The following is a 16709-nucleotide window of genomic DNA, read 5'->3' on the forward strand; positions in this document are numbered from 1 at the left end:
CTCCTGACACAGGCCACAGCCCTCCATCGATCTGTGGCCATCAGTCACGGAAGGGCAACACCCCAAGCCCCTCCACAGGTAGAGGTCATGACCTGTGGCCAGCCTACTCTACACAGCAAGGAAAGAATTAAAACAAACAAACAAACAAACAAAAAACCTGAACTCTTTCTCCCCAGTGGGCTGGACTTTCATGTTACCAGTTATGCTCCTGTAACTTTAAACCCCACTAAAGCTGGGTATGGTGGTGCAAGCCTTTAATCCCAGCACTCGGGAGGCAGAGGCAGGCAGATTAGTGAGTTCCAGGACAGCCAGGGCTACACAGAGAAACCCTGTCTCGAAAAACCAAAAATAAATAAATAAATAAATAAATAAACCCCACTAAAAATCTTTTATATGATTATTGAAAAAACAGTGAGTAACGGCTCTCTTTGAGAAGCCCACACTCACATGCCCTGGTGCACTTCACTTTCTCCTGAGTCCCTCTTGTCTCCTGATCACTGTACTTAACTATGCGAGGGGGCCGGTGAGATGGCTCAGTTGGTAAGAGCACCCGACTGCTCTTCCAAAGGTCCGGAGTTCAAATCCCAGCAACCACATGGTGGCTCATAACCATCCGTAACAAGATCCGACTCCCTCTTCTGGAGTGTCTGAAGACAGCTACAGTGTACTTATATATAATAAATAAATCTTAAAAAAAAAAAAAAAAGACTGTGCGAAAACGTCTTTAGTGGCTGGAGGGATCGATCAGGGGTTAGGAGTGTTTGCTACTCTTCCACAAGACAAGAGTTTGGTTCCCAGCACCTTTCTACAGTGGCTCACCCTGCCTGGTTCTCCAGCTTCAGGAGATCCGATGCTCTCTTCTGGGCCTCTGAGGGCATCTGCACATATGTTACTGATGGGTTCTAGAATTCTCTTCAGCATTCAAGTTATGAATGTTAGTTTGGACCGAGTAAACTCAGAGGTCGCCCAAACCCTCAGGATGACAGCGTGGGACTGCACCCTGCGATGCTGGCAGGAGCAGCACGTGGGGAGCCCTGGCACCCTTGACACTTGACACTTGCACAGGCGGCTCTTTGTCACGGGGAATGTCCTGCACAGTTAGGTGCTTATCTGGCCAAAACAACAACGCGGCGCCCTCCGTGCCCAGCTAGCGCTAAGCAAATTATGTCCGGGTGTATCCAAGCAGCAGGTGAGGCTTGAGAGGAGAGCCAGCTGTGCCCTCCACAGCAGCCTGCTCACCTTTCATGCTGCAACACCTATATCTTTCCTCTGTGGTCTTCTTATTTGAAAGTTCCTTTTCCTTCATTACCTGTGAACGAGAAGCCTTCAGGAGACGCTTAAAAAAAAAAAAAGAATAAGGTTAGCAAAAGTGGTATGAGAGAAACACTTGCACTTCATCCATATCTCATCATTCACTGTAAAGGACGGCCTGAGACGAGCCTTCTGGTCCGGGCCCGACAGTTTCAAGAAAGATGGGTTGGTGTGGAGTGGGGCCCAGGCAGCTGCTAAGGACTGAACAGCTTTGCTCCCTGGGGTTCCTTGAAGGAAAGAAACTTCTATTTGCAATGCGCACACAGGTCCCAACAGGGCTCCAAGCCCACTGCAGTTGGTTCTAAACTGTTGGCTTTCATTAACATCTCTTTGAGCAACTACTGTGGTATCTGGTGTTGGGCAATCACTGAAGTTTATTTAGCCTCTGCCTTGAAGCACTGGCAGATTAGCAGGGCACTAACTCAACAGTGGCTCCAACTCTGTAGACCCTGCTCTCCCAGTGACCTGTCAGGAGACAGTCAGCTCTTGGCTTATGTGGTGTTTCTGCTGTGCTAAGGCTCAGGGTCATTGACTTCTTCCACTTTCTGGTTTCACTTTAAGGACATTGTCCTCAGGGAGCAAGATGGCAGCCAGAGCTCCAGGCATCACATCCATGCTCCAGGCAGCTGGTTAGGAAGGGAGACTGGGAGGTGCTGGGGTTGGTCTGGCGCTCCTGTGTATGCAAATGCTAATGTTGGCCCCTCCCCCACGAGATCTTGCACACACCAACTGATTCTATATAACCTTGCTCTACAAGTTAACTGGGCAATAAAAGGCTAAAAGCCTGTGATTGGGCAGTAGACAGAGGTAGGTGGGTTTGCAGTCACCTGGCTGGGGGTCACAAGGGAAGGGAGAAAGGAGACTAGAGGGGAGGAAGCTGCCATCAGAGCACACAGCCAGGAGAAACAGCAAGTACCAAGGGACACATAGCTGGGACATAAGTTGGAATAGCTCAACAGCTGCCCGATTGAGGCTCACAGCTTGTAAGTAAAATACCTGGATTGTGTGTTTTTTTCTACAGACTAGCTAGAATATATAATTCATTTTACAGAGAAGGATCCACACAAGGCTTTTAAATGAAAGAGGGATCCCATAAATTGCCACATGGTATATCCACATATCTTATTGACTTGACCAGCCATAGACACACATCTACACAGAGATGTAGAAGGGTCAAGGGAATATCTTTAGTGTGGTCACATACTTATACAATAACAACAAAACTCCCATGTGTGACAACAAATGGCAGAGGGGATTTGGGGGACTGGAGTCCTGAATTACTGATGATGGGGTAGGGGGGTACAAATTAACCAGCCATTAGGAAAATCAGTCTAGAGGTTTCTCAAGAAGTTAAAAATAAAACTTCCATATGACCACCACCTTTGGGCAGATGTCCAGACAAATGTACACCTACCACACACAGCTGTTTAATGCCACTCTAGACACTAGGGCTGGGATCAGGACGTGACCGGCTGTCCATTAACACATGAATGGATAATGGAACTAGAACAGCCTCACATTTCAGAGAATGGCCAGTCCATGTCCTTTGTCATAACTCCTGCCTCAGCTTCCTTCACTTAGGAAGTTCTGTATCACGCACCTCCTCCCGTTCTGAATATCTCTCTCTCTTTCCTTCATCCTCAACTTTCCCTCCCTTTCCTTTCCTTCTCTCCTTCCTTTCTTTAGCCTCAGGGCCTTTGCACGTGCTGCTCCTGTTTCCTTAAAGGCTCTCGCGTTCTCCCAAAGGCTCCTGTGCTGTGCTGACTAGGTGTGGCCCACATAGACTCACGTGTCTGAACACTTGGCCCATAGGGAGTAGCACTATAAGGAGGTGTGGCCTTATTAAAGGAAGCGTGTCCTTGTTGCGGAGGGCTTGGAGGTCTCTTATTGCTCAAGGTGACACACAAGATGTAGACCTCTCAGCTCTGTCTCCAGCACCATGCCAGCCTGGACGCTGCCATGTTTCCCACCATGACAATGATGGACTAAGCCTGACGCTGTAAGCCAGCCCCAATTAAATGTCGTCTTTTGTAAGAGTTGCCATGGTCACGGAGTCTCTTCACAGCAATAAAGCCCTAAAACAGCTTCTTTGGTTCTCAGCTCACGTGGCACCTGGGCGTGCCATTTAGGATAAGCATGGACTTCTCTCCACATCCGGGGTAAAAGACTTCCATTGTTCTCCTCTCTTCAACCTTTCCTATGCACCACACCTGACCCTGGCGTTCAGGAGGAGTGCTGACGGGAGCACGGGAGCAGCTGCTCCCTGGAGGACTGGAACCTCTCAGAAGCCTGGCACTCGGGGATTAGGTGTATCTGACTGGCCAGAACCCCTAGTCAGGGCTCTGTCTGCCTCTGCCTCCCCAACACTGAGAGCACAGGCACACATACCATATCCATCCTCTCACATGGGTCCTCATGACTACATACCAAGCACTTGGTAGACGGAGCCATCTTCCGACTGCAACTCCTCTCTACAGAAGCTGCTTCTCGGCCTCTTTAAAACTAAAGGGACGGAAGGCTTGATGGAGTCTTGGACAGGCTCCCGGGAGCTCTGGCTTACAGATGATCCACAGGAGAGGTTGGAGTTATTACTGCCCTTCAGGGCATGAGCAGGCCAAGGGCAGATGGCAGAGAAAGCTCTGCCTGGTGCCCCGGATCCTGAACTCTCAGCCACTGACATGCATGACGGCAAGACTGCAGCCAGCTGCATCTGCTGAGCAGATGGAGAACTGTCTGTTCGTGGCAAGAGGCTCTCTCTATCCCCTCCATCGTGGCCTGTCGCTCACATTTCAGCTGCTTTCAAGGCTTCAGTGTTTGAGTGCTTCTATTGCTAGGACAGAGGGTGGGGACTCTCAGCTGGGTTCTTGCGGTAAAGGTCAGAAGGCTTTCTGTGTTCCAGTACTCAGAAGGCTATTTGTCTGGGGCGCTGTGACTGGCAGTGCCCAAAAAGTGAATAATATTTTGGTGATGATCTGAAGGACAGTTGGCCCTCAGCAATGCCTGTTCTGTCTAGTTCTGTCTGTGCTTGGGGCAGGAGTGGTATTTATAGAGCTCCATCCTAGGCTAAACAGGGCCCAGAGCTTACAAAGGTGATCATCATGAAGTCCTGATATCCTACAGAGTGTTCTCTTGGTGCCATGCCTACATTTGAAGACATGTGACGGAGACAGACCCTCCCTCATGGAGTTTCCATCCTAACAGAAGGAGAGCTATAACTAACAAAGAATCCCTCCGTGAGAATGCAGGCTGTCACAAGAGGCACACAGGGCATGGGGGGTGGGAGCAGGGGCTGCCAAGTCTCTGCTGAGTAGGCCAGAGTAAACACATGGCCCCTGCTCGAAGTCAGAGCTATGCCACCTGACACAGCACCAGGTTTTCTGCAGTGTTGGATACGGGCACTCAGGTGTCAGAATAGCCAAGTTGACCTAAGGCTTCAAGATTAATGTGGACATGGCTGTGGTCAGTGTGATGACTGGACCACACAAATGCTCAGAAAGAAAGGGGACTGACTGGGCTTGCTTCCTAAGGTGCATCCACTAGACCAGGCCAAGAAAAGCAGCGTTGAGCATGACATTGAAGCATCCGTAGTGCAGTCGTGGAGGGCTTCTCTAGAAGGGTCTGATTCCACTCTCAGGAGAGAATGTGGGGGGGTGGGAGGGAAGAAGAGGAGCAGGGAGAGAGGGACAGAGATAGAAAGACTGAAAGCCAGATGTGCATCTAGAGCTGTGAGCCTGCACATCTGGGCTCAGCCTGGGCTCAGGCTGGAGCTGCATCCTTTCTTATGTCCTGTGGTTATCACCCTCCACGCTCCTCTCTTCTCTGGACAGTCTGGGCCCTATTAGGCCCCGCTCTGAGGGAATAGGATAGAACCGGACAGAGGTACAGGGAAGTGCCTGCCACAGAAGGCTACACAGATGCTCCAGGAACCCCAGATTGTAGCAGCTTCAGGGCTATGCCTGTGCTCCCCACTTACCACAAGGTTACGAAACTTCTTGTTCGTCTTCTGTTCTATCTGCTGAATGGAGGATCTCTTACAAGTGAAGAGGGTGAACTCTCTTGCTAGAAGACAGAAAAGCTGCTTTGTGGGGTCTGACCACTACATGTTGGATTGTGGGGGTGTTGAGACAACCCTAGAAGCACTGACAAGGGCAAAACAGAACCAGGCCTGGCCCAGGCAAGCAGGGGCCTCTGCTCAACAAGGCAGAGCTGAGGACCGAGCCAGAGAATAATGGCCACGAGGCTACATGTGCAGTGCACAGTGTACAGGAAACCAAAACCATATCACAGTGGCTTCACAGAAAAGGAACCATCTGGAATCCTAAAAATAGCCAACTAAGTACCAGAGAAAATGCTCACGTTTGTCATTTCGCTTTTAGACAGGGGCTCTCCATGAACTCCTGAGTTGTCTGATTTCTTTTTGTTTCTTTGGTTTTTTTGTTTTGTTTTGTTTTTCGAGACAGGGTTTCTCTGTGTAGCCCTGGCTGTCCTGGAACTCATTTTGTAGACCAGGCTGGCGTCGAACTCAGAAATCTGCCTGCGTCTGCCTCCCGAGTGCTAGGATTAAAGGCGTGAGCCACCACACCTGGCTTGTTTGTTTGTTTTTGAGACAGTGTCTCTACTATATAACTCTGGTTATAGACTAGGCTGGCCTCGAACTCACAAAGATCCACCTGCCTCTGCCTCCAATGTGCGGGACTAAAGATGTGTACCACCGTGCCCAGCCTCCTGACTCCTCCTAAACTTTCTCTGCTTGTTTGTTTTTGAAACAGGGCCTTAGTGTCTAGCCCAGGCTGGCTCTGAACTCTCTGGATAGACCAGGTTGGCCTCTAGTTTAAAGTTCTCTTGCCTCAGCTTCCCAAGTGCTGGGGTTGAGAGTATGTACCAGAAGGCTGGATAAAACATTTGCAAAACGAAATCCAGGGGAGAGATGGCTCAGTGGTTAAAGATCGTTCTGCTCTTGCAGAGGACCTGGGTTCCAGTCACAGTCACATGGTGGCTCACAACCATCTTTAACTCCCAGTTCCTGGGGAATCCAACACCCTCTCCCGACCTCTGTGGTCACCAAGCACACACACAACACACAGACACACATGCAGGCAAAACCGCTCAGACGCATAAACCAGATCTAAAAATCATGTTAATAGAAAAGTCTAGGGCTGGGGTGTTACAGTGTTAGAGTTCAGAAGTAGCATGGACTAAAGCTGGGTTTGAGCCCTGAAACCACCAAAAAATTAGAAAAACTGTCAAATGGCAAGCTGGTAAACTTATAACTCACAAAAAAAAAAAAAAAAAGCATACCTAACCCTTGGAGGTAGGACTAACGACTGGCTTCTTTCATTTTTTCCCCCTCCTCACTTAAAAAAGAAATCCCTGAGTATATCTGCTGACTGAGGAACTCACATCTGTTTGCTCTGAACAGTGACAGCTGGCAGGGTCTGGCCCTGACAAAGGGGTGGCTGTTACAATTTCCAGATAGACACTGCAGCCAGCTCTGAGCACAGGGGTACAGCCAGGCTCCAAGGCCTTGGTCAGCTCTGGGTCTGACTGACTTAAGCTCCATGACTCCGACATCCCTGGTCCTCCCTTCACCTGCTTGAAACCGTGAACTTCAAATCTCCATGTGGGCTCTCGGCACTGTCGGTGTCAGGGGCTGGCCTGGCTCTGTTCCACGTGGTCTCTGCACCCTGCCTCCCACCAAGGAAAGAGCACTCCACGAGCTGTGGCTGACATGCCTCCATTGCCCTCGGGTAGGAAGGAGAGGTGGGTCTTACATACCCAGTGATGCTCTCAGTATAGGGTCTGGCTCATGGAGTGACGTGACATGACCTCAGTCTGGCCACCAAAGTGAAATATCAATGCCAATGAACTGGGGTAGTTACGGTATTCACAGTGTGGCTGACACGTGAGTTTCGGGACAGAATTTTCTGTTCTATAATAGACGAAACTGGCTTCAAATTTGAAGAAAGTCTCCGCCCTCAGCCTCCCGAGTGCTGGGATTAGAAGTGTGTGCCACCAAGACCTGTCTATGACGCGACACGTTGAGAGGAATGAAAAGGTCGCTATTGTGCAAGCTACTCCTCAGACTATCCATGTCCTCATCTGTGACAAGCATGTAGGGCTCCTTCCGTTGATTGTCATGAGTATGAAACAGTGCCCAGAGGTTCCAGCAGGTCCCAGGCACCACTAAATACCTAAGCTCCTGTCAACTAACTTTCTATATTCTATAGTACAACATACAGTCTGGAGAGAGTATAGAAAATGCAGGCCACTGACAATACTAGAACATACAGCCTGAGGAGAATACAGAATACAGAGACCTCATGGATGATAATAGAATACTGATACAATATAGGAGAATCGACAAGACTTATCTTGTTTATAGCTCCAGAGGTAGAACACATGGTCTTATGCATGCAAGGCAATCCCTTTACCAGAGCTGGGTGTCCACAGCTTCCACCAAATGTAAAATTCTACTCCTCATATACAATCCAAAAGCACTGATTTTTTTTATTCCTTTGGTGGCCAGTTCGAAAGTCTGAGAAATAATCTGGTGGGGACATCAATGCCCTGGGACCCCTGCCTCAAGTTACATGGTGGCTGGGTTGTGTTAGGGAGCAGAAGAGGCGGGGCCACATCTGGGAGCTTACCCTTCAGAAGTCGACTTCTCTGTAGCATTAACTCTTCTTGCCGGAACCTCTCTGGATCCAGTTCTGAGTAGTCCCAATTGTTATAGCTCTGTGGGCAAGGATACATCCCTGAAAGAAGCCAAGAATGGTGATGATCACTTCCACCAACTGGAATGGAGCAGGACAAGGAGAGGCAGAGAGAGACCTTGAGCCTCCTGCTGCTTACAGGGAACCTGAGATCTGCTGCCAGTGTTGTCCTGGCCTTGCCACTCCTCTCTAGAGGGTTTGTTCACCTGCAGAACAGGGACGATGCCACCTGCCCCACCAGCTCCCCCTGCCCGGTTGTGTGTCCTCACCTGAAACCCACAGGCTCATGACGTTACAGATCTCTGCCTTGAATTCATGGGTGTTGAACCAGGACTGGGGGAAGCAGCAACAGAAGCTGGTGTACATGGCTTTGCTCAGAAGTGACGAGAGCCTCTGGGAGGGGCAGAGCTCAGTGTCAACCCCAGTGTCCCTGTCCCCAGAACAGAGCCCTGGCTGAGCCAAGGATCTGTGACCAAACTCCTTCCCAATACCAAGCTGTCTTGGGCTGCCTCCCCGCCCTGGCATCACTGAGGATGCTCCTCAGGAACCTTGCTCTGTGCAGCCATCAGCCACCACTGCCCCCCCCCCACACACACACACTAGCATGTCTCCACCGTGGTCTGTCTGAGCACAGCCAAGAAGATAGCAAGATCCGAAGATGTATCCACAAAGATACGCACGCATCTCCCAGTTACCATCTCCCCAAACAGGATCAGGTTTGCTTTGTTTTGAGACAAGGTTTCCCTATGCAGCTCAAGAACTTGGGAAAATCATCTCAGGCTGGAGAGATGGCTCAGTGGTTAAGAGCACTGACTGCTCTTCCAAAGGTCCTGAGTTCAATTTCCAGCAACCACACAGTGGCTCACAACCATCTGTAATGGGATTCAATGGCCTCTTCTGGTGTGTCTGAAAATAGCTACAGTGTACTCATATACATTAAATCAATCAATCAATCTTTTAAAAAAGAGAGAGAAACTTATCTCTCAGCCTCCTGAATGCTGGAATTGCAGGCTTAAAGGGGCTCCGCTCCTCCCCTCCCCTCCTCCTCTCCTCTCCTCTCTTCTCCTCCCCTCCCTTCTCCTCTCCTCTGCTCTCTTCTCTTCTCTCTCCTTCTTTGTGTGATGCTGGAGGCTGAGCCTAGGACTGAGCGAGTTGAGAAGCGCTCTATTTCTGAGCTACATCCCCAGCCCCAAGGCTGTTCAATGACTGCATTCATTTCCATTTTTGGAGGGTGTGGCTACACTTTTCTCCCATCCATGCTTCTTCCTTGGTGAATTTCTCATTAAGTACTTTATCCATGAAGCTCTGAGATAGCTAATTTTCTAGTTTGTCTTAGACTCTAGTGTGGTTAAGAAAATATATAGGATTCCCCAGACCTGGAGTTAAAGATGGCTGTGAGCTACCCTGTGAGTGCTGGGAACCAAACCCAGGTGGTTTTCAAGAGCAATAAATGCTGCTAACGGCTGAGCCATTCCATTAGTCCCAAGATCTCTATTTTTTCTTACTGATTTGTAAGAGCTCTTTGTCTGTAGAACACACATGTCACCAGAGCTGAAGAGTTGGGCTACTGACTGAGAGCATTAGCTGCTCTTGCAGAAGACCCGGGTTCAACTCCCAGAGCCCATAAGGCAACTCACAGCCATCTGCACCGCGATCCAGGGGATCCAGTGCCCTCTTCTGACCTCCAAAGGCACCAGGTATGCATGTGGTACACAGACATACATGTAGGCAAAACACTCATACACATTAAAAAAAAAAAAACATGAATCTAAAAAAAATGCCACCAGCATTTTCCTATAATTTGTTATGAACATCTTAATTTTGTGTGTAGTAGTTCAAAAAAAAAACTCTATAGTTAATGGCCGGGTGTAGTGACATGGACTTGTAATCTTCTCTTGAAGATTTTGAAGCAGAAGGATGGAAAAATTTGAGGCTAGTCAGCACTACATTATCAGTCTGAAGCTAGACCAGACTAGAGTGAGACCTTGTTTCAGAAAAAAAAATTATACACACACACACATACACACATATACACATACACACATATACACATACACACACATACATACAATACATATACATAAACACACACACACAATGTGGATACAGTTCAACCTATCAAGTCGTTTGCTTAATGGCTACTTCCCCTGCATTGTCTTTCCTCATCAAAAAATTATCTATTGACATCTTTTCTTCCCTTTAGTACTCTTTAGTTCGGATCCACACAACAGGTATACGTGTGTTTACACTTCTCGTTTTAACCTTATAAGCTTTTTTCTATACCACAGAAACATGAACTAAAATAGCCAAGGGGCTAGAAGGAAGGATGGCTCAATGGTTAAAAGCACTGACGATTGATTATTCCAAAAGAGCCAGGTTCGATTCCCAGCACCCACCCGGCAGCTCATAGCTGGCCATAAGTCCAGTTCCAGGGAATCCAATGTCCTCTTCTACCCTTTGCTGGCACTCTGTGTACAGGCAATACCCACACATAGAAAATAAAAAGGGGCCGGGCGTGGTGGCGCATGCCTTTAATCCCAGCACTCGGGAGGCAGAGGCAGGCGGATTTCTGAGTTCGAGGCCAGCCTGGTCTACAAAGTGAGTTCCAGGACAGCCAGGACTACACAGAGAAACCCTGTCTCAAAAAACCAAAAAAAAAAAAAAAAGAAAATAAAAAGGGTGAATTCTTTTGTTGTTGTTGTTGTTGTTATTGCTGTTGTTGTTGTTGTTTTGTTTCTAGACTGGGTTTCTCTGTACCCTTGGCTCTCCTGGAACTCACTCTGTAGTCCAGGCTGGCCTAGAACTCAGAGATCCACCTGCCTCTGCCACCAAAGTACTGGGATTAAAGGCGTGTGCCACCACCACCACCAGCCTAAGGGATTTGGTGATAGTTTTTTAGTTTGGTTTGCTTTGGTTTGGTTTTGATTTTGTTTGGTTGGGGGCAGAAGTTTTGAGACAGGGTTTCTCTGTGTAGCTCTGGCTGTCCTGGAACTTGCTCTGTAAACAAGGCTGGCCTCAAACTCAGAGAGATCTGCCTGCTTGTACTTCCCAGATGCTGGGATTAAAAGCAGGGAACACCAACACCCAGCTAAGGTTTTAATTCTAAAAAAAAAAAAAGAATAAAAAAGTGGAATCTCATGCCCTCACTCCTCAGAGATAACCATTGCTAAGAAGTTGGCAAATATTTCCCAGATTTTTTTCTATTCTTGGATATGCATGTGAGTGCCTGTACATCTAACAGTGTTGTCTCCTAACTGAGAGGATACATTGAGAACTGTATCAGTAGTTTATGTCATCATCATTTGAACATCCCAGACTGTATTTACACGGACTACAATGGCTTGTCACCTCTATGTGATACAATCCATGGACCACTGCCAGAGATTGATCTATTACGAACTGAATTGTTACAAAAATATGTGAGACATATGTGTGTGTGTGTGTGTATACATACATACACATAGTTTTAAAGCATTTAAAAAAAAAAAACAAGTCCAATACCTTGGTTCCCCCCCCCCCCCAGCCAAGATGTACTGTCACATCTTCCCAGTGAATATAGGACTCGGCCATACTTCTTTGCAACGACTAAATTATAAGCCAGGACACAAGTACTTATTACTCCTTTATGGAAGGCCTGTTTGCAGCATTCTCTCTCCAGTAAGGATGTTTTCTAAGCAGTGTGTGACACTCACCTTTAAGAGTGCCTCTTCATAATGGGACCGACACATTTTGAACAACAGGGAGGCGTAATTTCGGGCTATTCGGTCGAACAGCTTTTTCTGGATCTCCTTGTCTGGCTGGCGGGTGAGAGACATGCAGAGAGTCACTGTCATCCTTGCTGCGGTCCCTGTGCTGCTTCACCAGACGTGGCTGCACCAGATAACCCCAGGCTGGCCTCGAACAAGCACCACCACACCCGGCATGGGTCTGTGGCAGCTCAGGCGAAGCACCGTTCTCACACCTGAAATCTTACTCTACAGTGAGCTGATCTCATATGCTTTGGGGAACAGGCTGCTCTTCTGCTGTCTATACTTACAAAGCACAGATGGAGTGTTTGTGAAGAGAAGCGCCTGACTCTGGACCAGGGGGCCCCAAGTTCTCCTCTCGCCCCTGCCCTGGATCCACTACTTAGCAGAGACTGTCTATTCAAGCACAAGGGGCCAGCAGGGCATTGGGTTACAGCTGAAGTTCAGGTACACGAGAGGGGCCAGACGAGGAGGGACGTGACAGGCTGAGTCTGCAGGGGTGGCTCATGGAACTGAAGGGGCTTGTTGCTCATGTTAATAAACCAGGACTTTGTTTCATAGGAAAGCGAGTTAAGCAAGGGAAAACCACAGATACACATTTACCTGATACCTTTCATGAAATAGCCACCAGAAGCTGTCCAGCCACATGGCGGCGAGAAAAGGTGAGCACAGAAACTTCTCCAGTTCTCTGTCTGAACAGTAAGACTTGAAAAGAGAGAAGAATCATTTTACTACTGTGGGCGTTGTTCTTATTACCACTCTTGTTCAAGACAGGGTTTCACTGCGTCACCCACGCCTGCAACTTCATTTTCTCTTATCCTGGCTGGAATCTTGGAGCAGACATCCTTATTATAAACTAAGAAACAGAGGCCCCACGGTAAGAACACTGAGGGCCACAGAGCTGAAAGGACCTGTCCAAAATAATACGGCAAGTGGCGGAGACAGTACCGGGAACCCATAATTCTGGGTGGAGGCTCCCGGCCACCTCCCTCCCTCTCAGCGCTGGACAGCAGCGGTGGCAAACTTGTGAGGCTACTATGGAAATACAAAGGACGGAGCCCCGAGACTCTACTGAATCAGTAATAAACATAGGTGAGTCAAAACGTAAAGCGACTGCTCACAAGCTCAGAGGAGCAGAAAATTTAGCTTGTGTTGACACACTATATATATATGGTGTGTGTGTGTGCGCGCGTGCGTGTATTACTGACTGCTGCCTGTGTGTCTATCACCAGGTCACACACCTTCACTCTTCATGTCATTCAGGAAGAAAGGACTGACTCAGCACAGCCAGGCAGCAGGAAAGAAGGAGCCAGGATGGGGGTAGGGGGGTGGGGGGTGGGGGGTAGGGGGAGGATTGAGAGGGGAGGAGCATGATGCAGAGGTAAGTCTGCTGACACTCTAGTGCCAGGAATGGAGGGGTGACTGTCTATGAGCTACCAGAGCTGTTTGGGGGACAGAGATTACATAACCACAAAAGATGAAGGGGGCCAGCCACATGAACTCAGAGCTCTGTGAGCATCTTCCCCTGCGGACCTCCCCACAGTTGTCTCCTGCCTCTGGCGGTGCCTCTCGTCTGCATCCGTGGGCACCATCATTCTGCCCGCTGAACCTCTACCCACAGCTCTCAAGGTTCTTAGCCCAATCCTAGCTCTGCTACCACGGTGCCCAGAGTCCTGTCTTCTGCCCTGTAAACAAGCAGTTGCCACCTCCCACCGCCACAGACAGATCCACTTGGCCTCTGTTGGAAGCCATGAGCCAGCAGAAAGCTTTCTTTCCTTAAGTTGTTTCTGTCAAGCATTTTGTCATAGCAATGAGAAAAGCAAGAAGAATCCCCCAGTTATGGCACCAAGTTGTGCACGCATGCTCTCTCTTCCCTACCTTGCCGCTCAGGGGGTTTTTCTCAGACCGGATCACATTGCCCACCATGTCACAGAAGTCCACGCCATTGGGCAGTTTGTTGGGCTTCATTTCATCAAACGGGGGATATTCGTGCAGCTCTGCGAGCAGATTCTTATCTGCTGTTTTCTGAAGAACAAAAGCACATGGGCTCCATCAGCTGAACAGTTTAAAACCGCAGGGTACCTTCCTTCTTCTTCTACATAAAGACAGCGCAACCATTTTATAGAGAGAAAACAAGGGGTAATGTCAACAGGTGTCTTCAGGACGGTTTCGTGAGTAAAGGTGCCGGCCGAGAGTGTGGTGACCTGAGTTCAATCCCTGGGACTCACAAGGTAGAACCAAGATCTGACTTCTGCATGTTGTCCTCAGACCTCCTGTGTGCGCCGTGGTATGAGCACCACCCCCTGCGCATACACACAAAATAAATACAATTTTTTTTTAGATTTATTTGTTTTTTANATGTAAGTACACTGTAGCTGTCTTCAGACACTACAGAAGAGGGAGTCAGATCTTGTTACGGATGGTTATGAACCACCATGTGGTTGCTGGGATTTGAACTCTGGACCTTTGGAAGAGCAGTTGGGTGCTCTTACCCACTGAGCCATCTCACCAGCCCAATAATTTTTTTAAATGATAATTTTTTCCTAAGTCTTTGGGCACAGGTGATCTGGATAGTGTAAATAACCAACTTTTTGGGGGGGCTAAATTAAAATTTTTGCAATGCTGGAGACAGGAGATAGAACCCAGGGATTTGGGCCTGCTAGACAAGCACCTACCCTTGAGCCCCAACCCCAGCCTGTGGTAGTGAATCTTGACAAGGACAATGATGAGGTGGCACCTGTTGGCAGTAGAGGGGGCTGGCCTCAGGGCAGAGGACTGAGTGGAAGGCAGTGTCTTTCCTCTAACATGCTGAATGACGGTCACCTCTGCTTCCTGCACGATTGCATGACAGCGTGTCTGCAGAGATCGCCATAACCAGCCTGGCTGGCGAATGGGGCGGTGACATGGGAACTTGCTCTGGAGAAGGCATGTGGAGCTGTGTGGCACCTTCTCAGAGAGACAGGACGACTCTGCTTCTCCAGGGAGACATCTTGGCTCTAACAGTAACAGACACAGGGCTCTGCCACCCTCCTGTTGCCGAGGCTAGGGTCAGCTCTGCCCTTCCCAGGGTGGCATGAGCAATTCTAGAGTTAAAGTAGTGCCAGGTCGTTGCAAGAGTGAGCCCTGCACTTTCTGCACTGACTGCTAACTAGGCACCAAATCTTTCCTCAGGAGGAATAAGGCCTGTTTTTGTTTTTGTTTTGTTTTGTTTTGTTTTGCAACATGACGCTCAGCTGTTACCCTTTTTGTGAGGAGCACTCTGGCATTCCGGAGCTCTGAGCCTTGGCAGGATATCGGTGGCTCTTCCTTCTGTTTCTTGGCTGAGAATGGAGGAAAAGTTAGAAGTGAGGGGTGGTGGTCATATCTGCTCCTGGGAGCTAAGACCGCTAGAGAGAGCCGCCAGGTGACCAGCAGAAGCTCGGGCCTGGCCTATCTGGTTCGAGTCAGCAGGGAAGACCAGACGCTGTGCACTAGACAAGTTTCCTGTCCCCAGCAGGACTCCCCTCTATCAAACAGATCTGATGGCGCTACCATCAGCCACTTAACAGAGTGTCCCTCTGTGATCCTGTCCCTCCCTCCTTCCTTGTCCACTGTCAAGACTGATAGAAGGCTAATGCAGAAAAGGGCAAAACCTATCCTGGGGTAGAGCTCTGGATTCCTTCTCAACTACATTATTTCAAAAACTGAAAAACAAACAAACGAACAAACAAACAAACGCAAAAACCCCACAGGATCCTCCTCAGTGGCAGGGCATGTGGTTGGTGCATCAAGGCCATGGGATCCATGCCTAGCACCACAAAACAGAAACAGCTAAGAAACAGCTAAGAGGTATGCAAACTAAAGAAAATTAAAAATCAAATCAAACCCCACAAAAACACATTTTCAGGCTGAGAAAAGATTCTTGCCTCTGTCTTCCGGGCTGCTGTGAGTTTTCTCTCTTAAAGACTTCTTCTCCAACTCATAGTCCTCAATTGCCTTCAAAAACCAGAAGGAAGAGGGGAAAAAGGGGCATTAGAGATTGATGTAACCAGGGAAGAGGGCGGGGTCAGGGAATAGAGCATTTTCCTTATTGACACCTGCAAGCCTGGAACAATGTGTGTGGCTAAGCACCTCTGCCACTCCTGTCACTGACACTGACATGGTCCCATTGTGTGTTGTCAACACGTCTCTCATGAGAGTGCCCTCGCACTAAGCTATCTTCCTGGATCCACTTCATAGGGGCACAGGATGCAAAGCAGGGTTCTGGCTGCAGCCCACAGGTACACACGTGCAATCTTTCTAAAAGGTGATGGTAATACCTCCCTTCTGAGGTCCCTAGGAGGACCAGAGAGACAACGCATTGCTTGTCAGCTAAGGGGCTAGCGCCTGTGCTTGGGTAGTTATCTATGCAGGTGGTGGTCCTATCTCCCAGCAGGAGGGATTCTGGGATGGCAGAAGTGACCTCAGACTCCTCAAGCCTAGGACATGAGGGCCTTTGCAGACTTCTGTCCTGTGCACTCCACTGTCCCTGCTGTGCTCCGAAGCCCCTGCTGTGTCCCATGTATTACAGCTCACCTTGTCCTTGTGAACGCCCTGAGGGAGCTGGGTCATTGTTAACCCTTTTACAAGATGTTGAGGGTTAGGGTCATTTCCTCTTGTCAGAACTGAAGAGAACTCTCTGGAGTTTTGGACTGACCATCCAACTGGAGGGCTCACACTGGGTGCCCCCCCCACATGAAGATGCACTTGCACAGGTTCATTCCAGGGAGCGTCTGTATGCCCTCCTGAGAGCCACAGCTTAACTCCAAGCCCAGCTCAGACTGAGGATGCTAGTAGTCCCCTCCACCTTCATAAAAAGCGGCTTCACTTATATGAAAAGAATAAGGACACCAAGAAACCCTGTCTTAAAGCAGAGAGAGAGAGAGAGAGAGAGAGAGAGAGAGAGAGAGAGAGAGAGAGA

General features: G+C 48.8%; 1 protein-coding gene across 1 annotated transcript in view; it reads right to left on the reverse strand.

Moving 5' to 3' along the window:
* The window catches only part of Fam227a (family with sequence similarity 227 member A), a 34322-nt gene that overhangs the window by 12809 nt on the left and 4804 nt on the right, over positions 1-16709 (reverse strand). Inside the window, exons 3-11 of the mRNA XM_021217250.2 lie at positions 15676-15745; positions 15011-15090; positions 13649-13795; positions 12374-12475; positions 11717-11821; positions 8294-8417; positions 7959-8066; positions 5285-5370; positions 1240-1336 (exon numbers count right to left, since the gene is read on the reverse strand). Of these exons, the coding sequence (XP_021072909.1) occupies positions 1240-1336; positions 5285-5370; positions 7959-8066; positions 8294-8417; positions 11717-11821; positions 12374-12475; positions 13649-13795; positions 15011-15090; positions 15676-15745 (919 nt within the window). The remainder of the gene's footprint in view (positions 1-1239; positions 1337-5284; positions 5371-7958; positions 8067-8293; positions 8418-11716; positions 11822-12373; positions 12476-13648; positions 13796-15010; positions 15091-15675; positions 15746-16709) is intronic.

This window comes from Mus pahari, chromosome 17 (genome assembly GCF_900095145.1).
Source record: "Mus pahari chromosome 17, PAHARI_EIJ_v1.1, whole genome shotgun sequence".
Taxonomy (NCBI): Eukaryota; Metazoa; Chordata; class Mammalia; order Rodentia; family Muridae; genus Mus; species Mus pahari.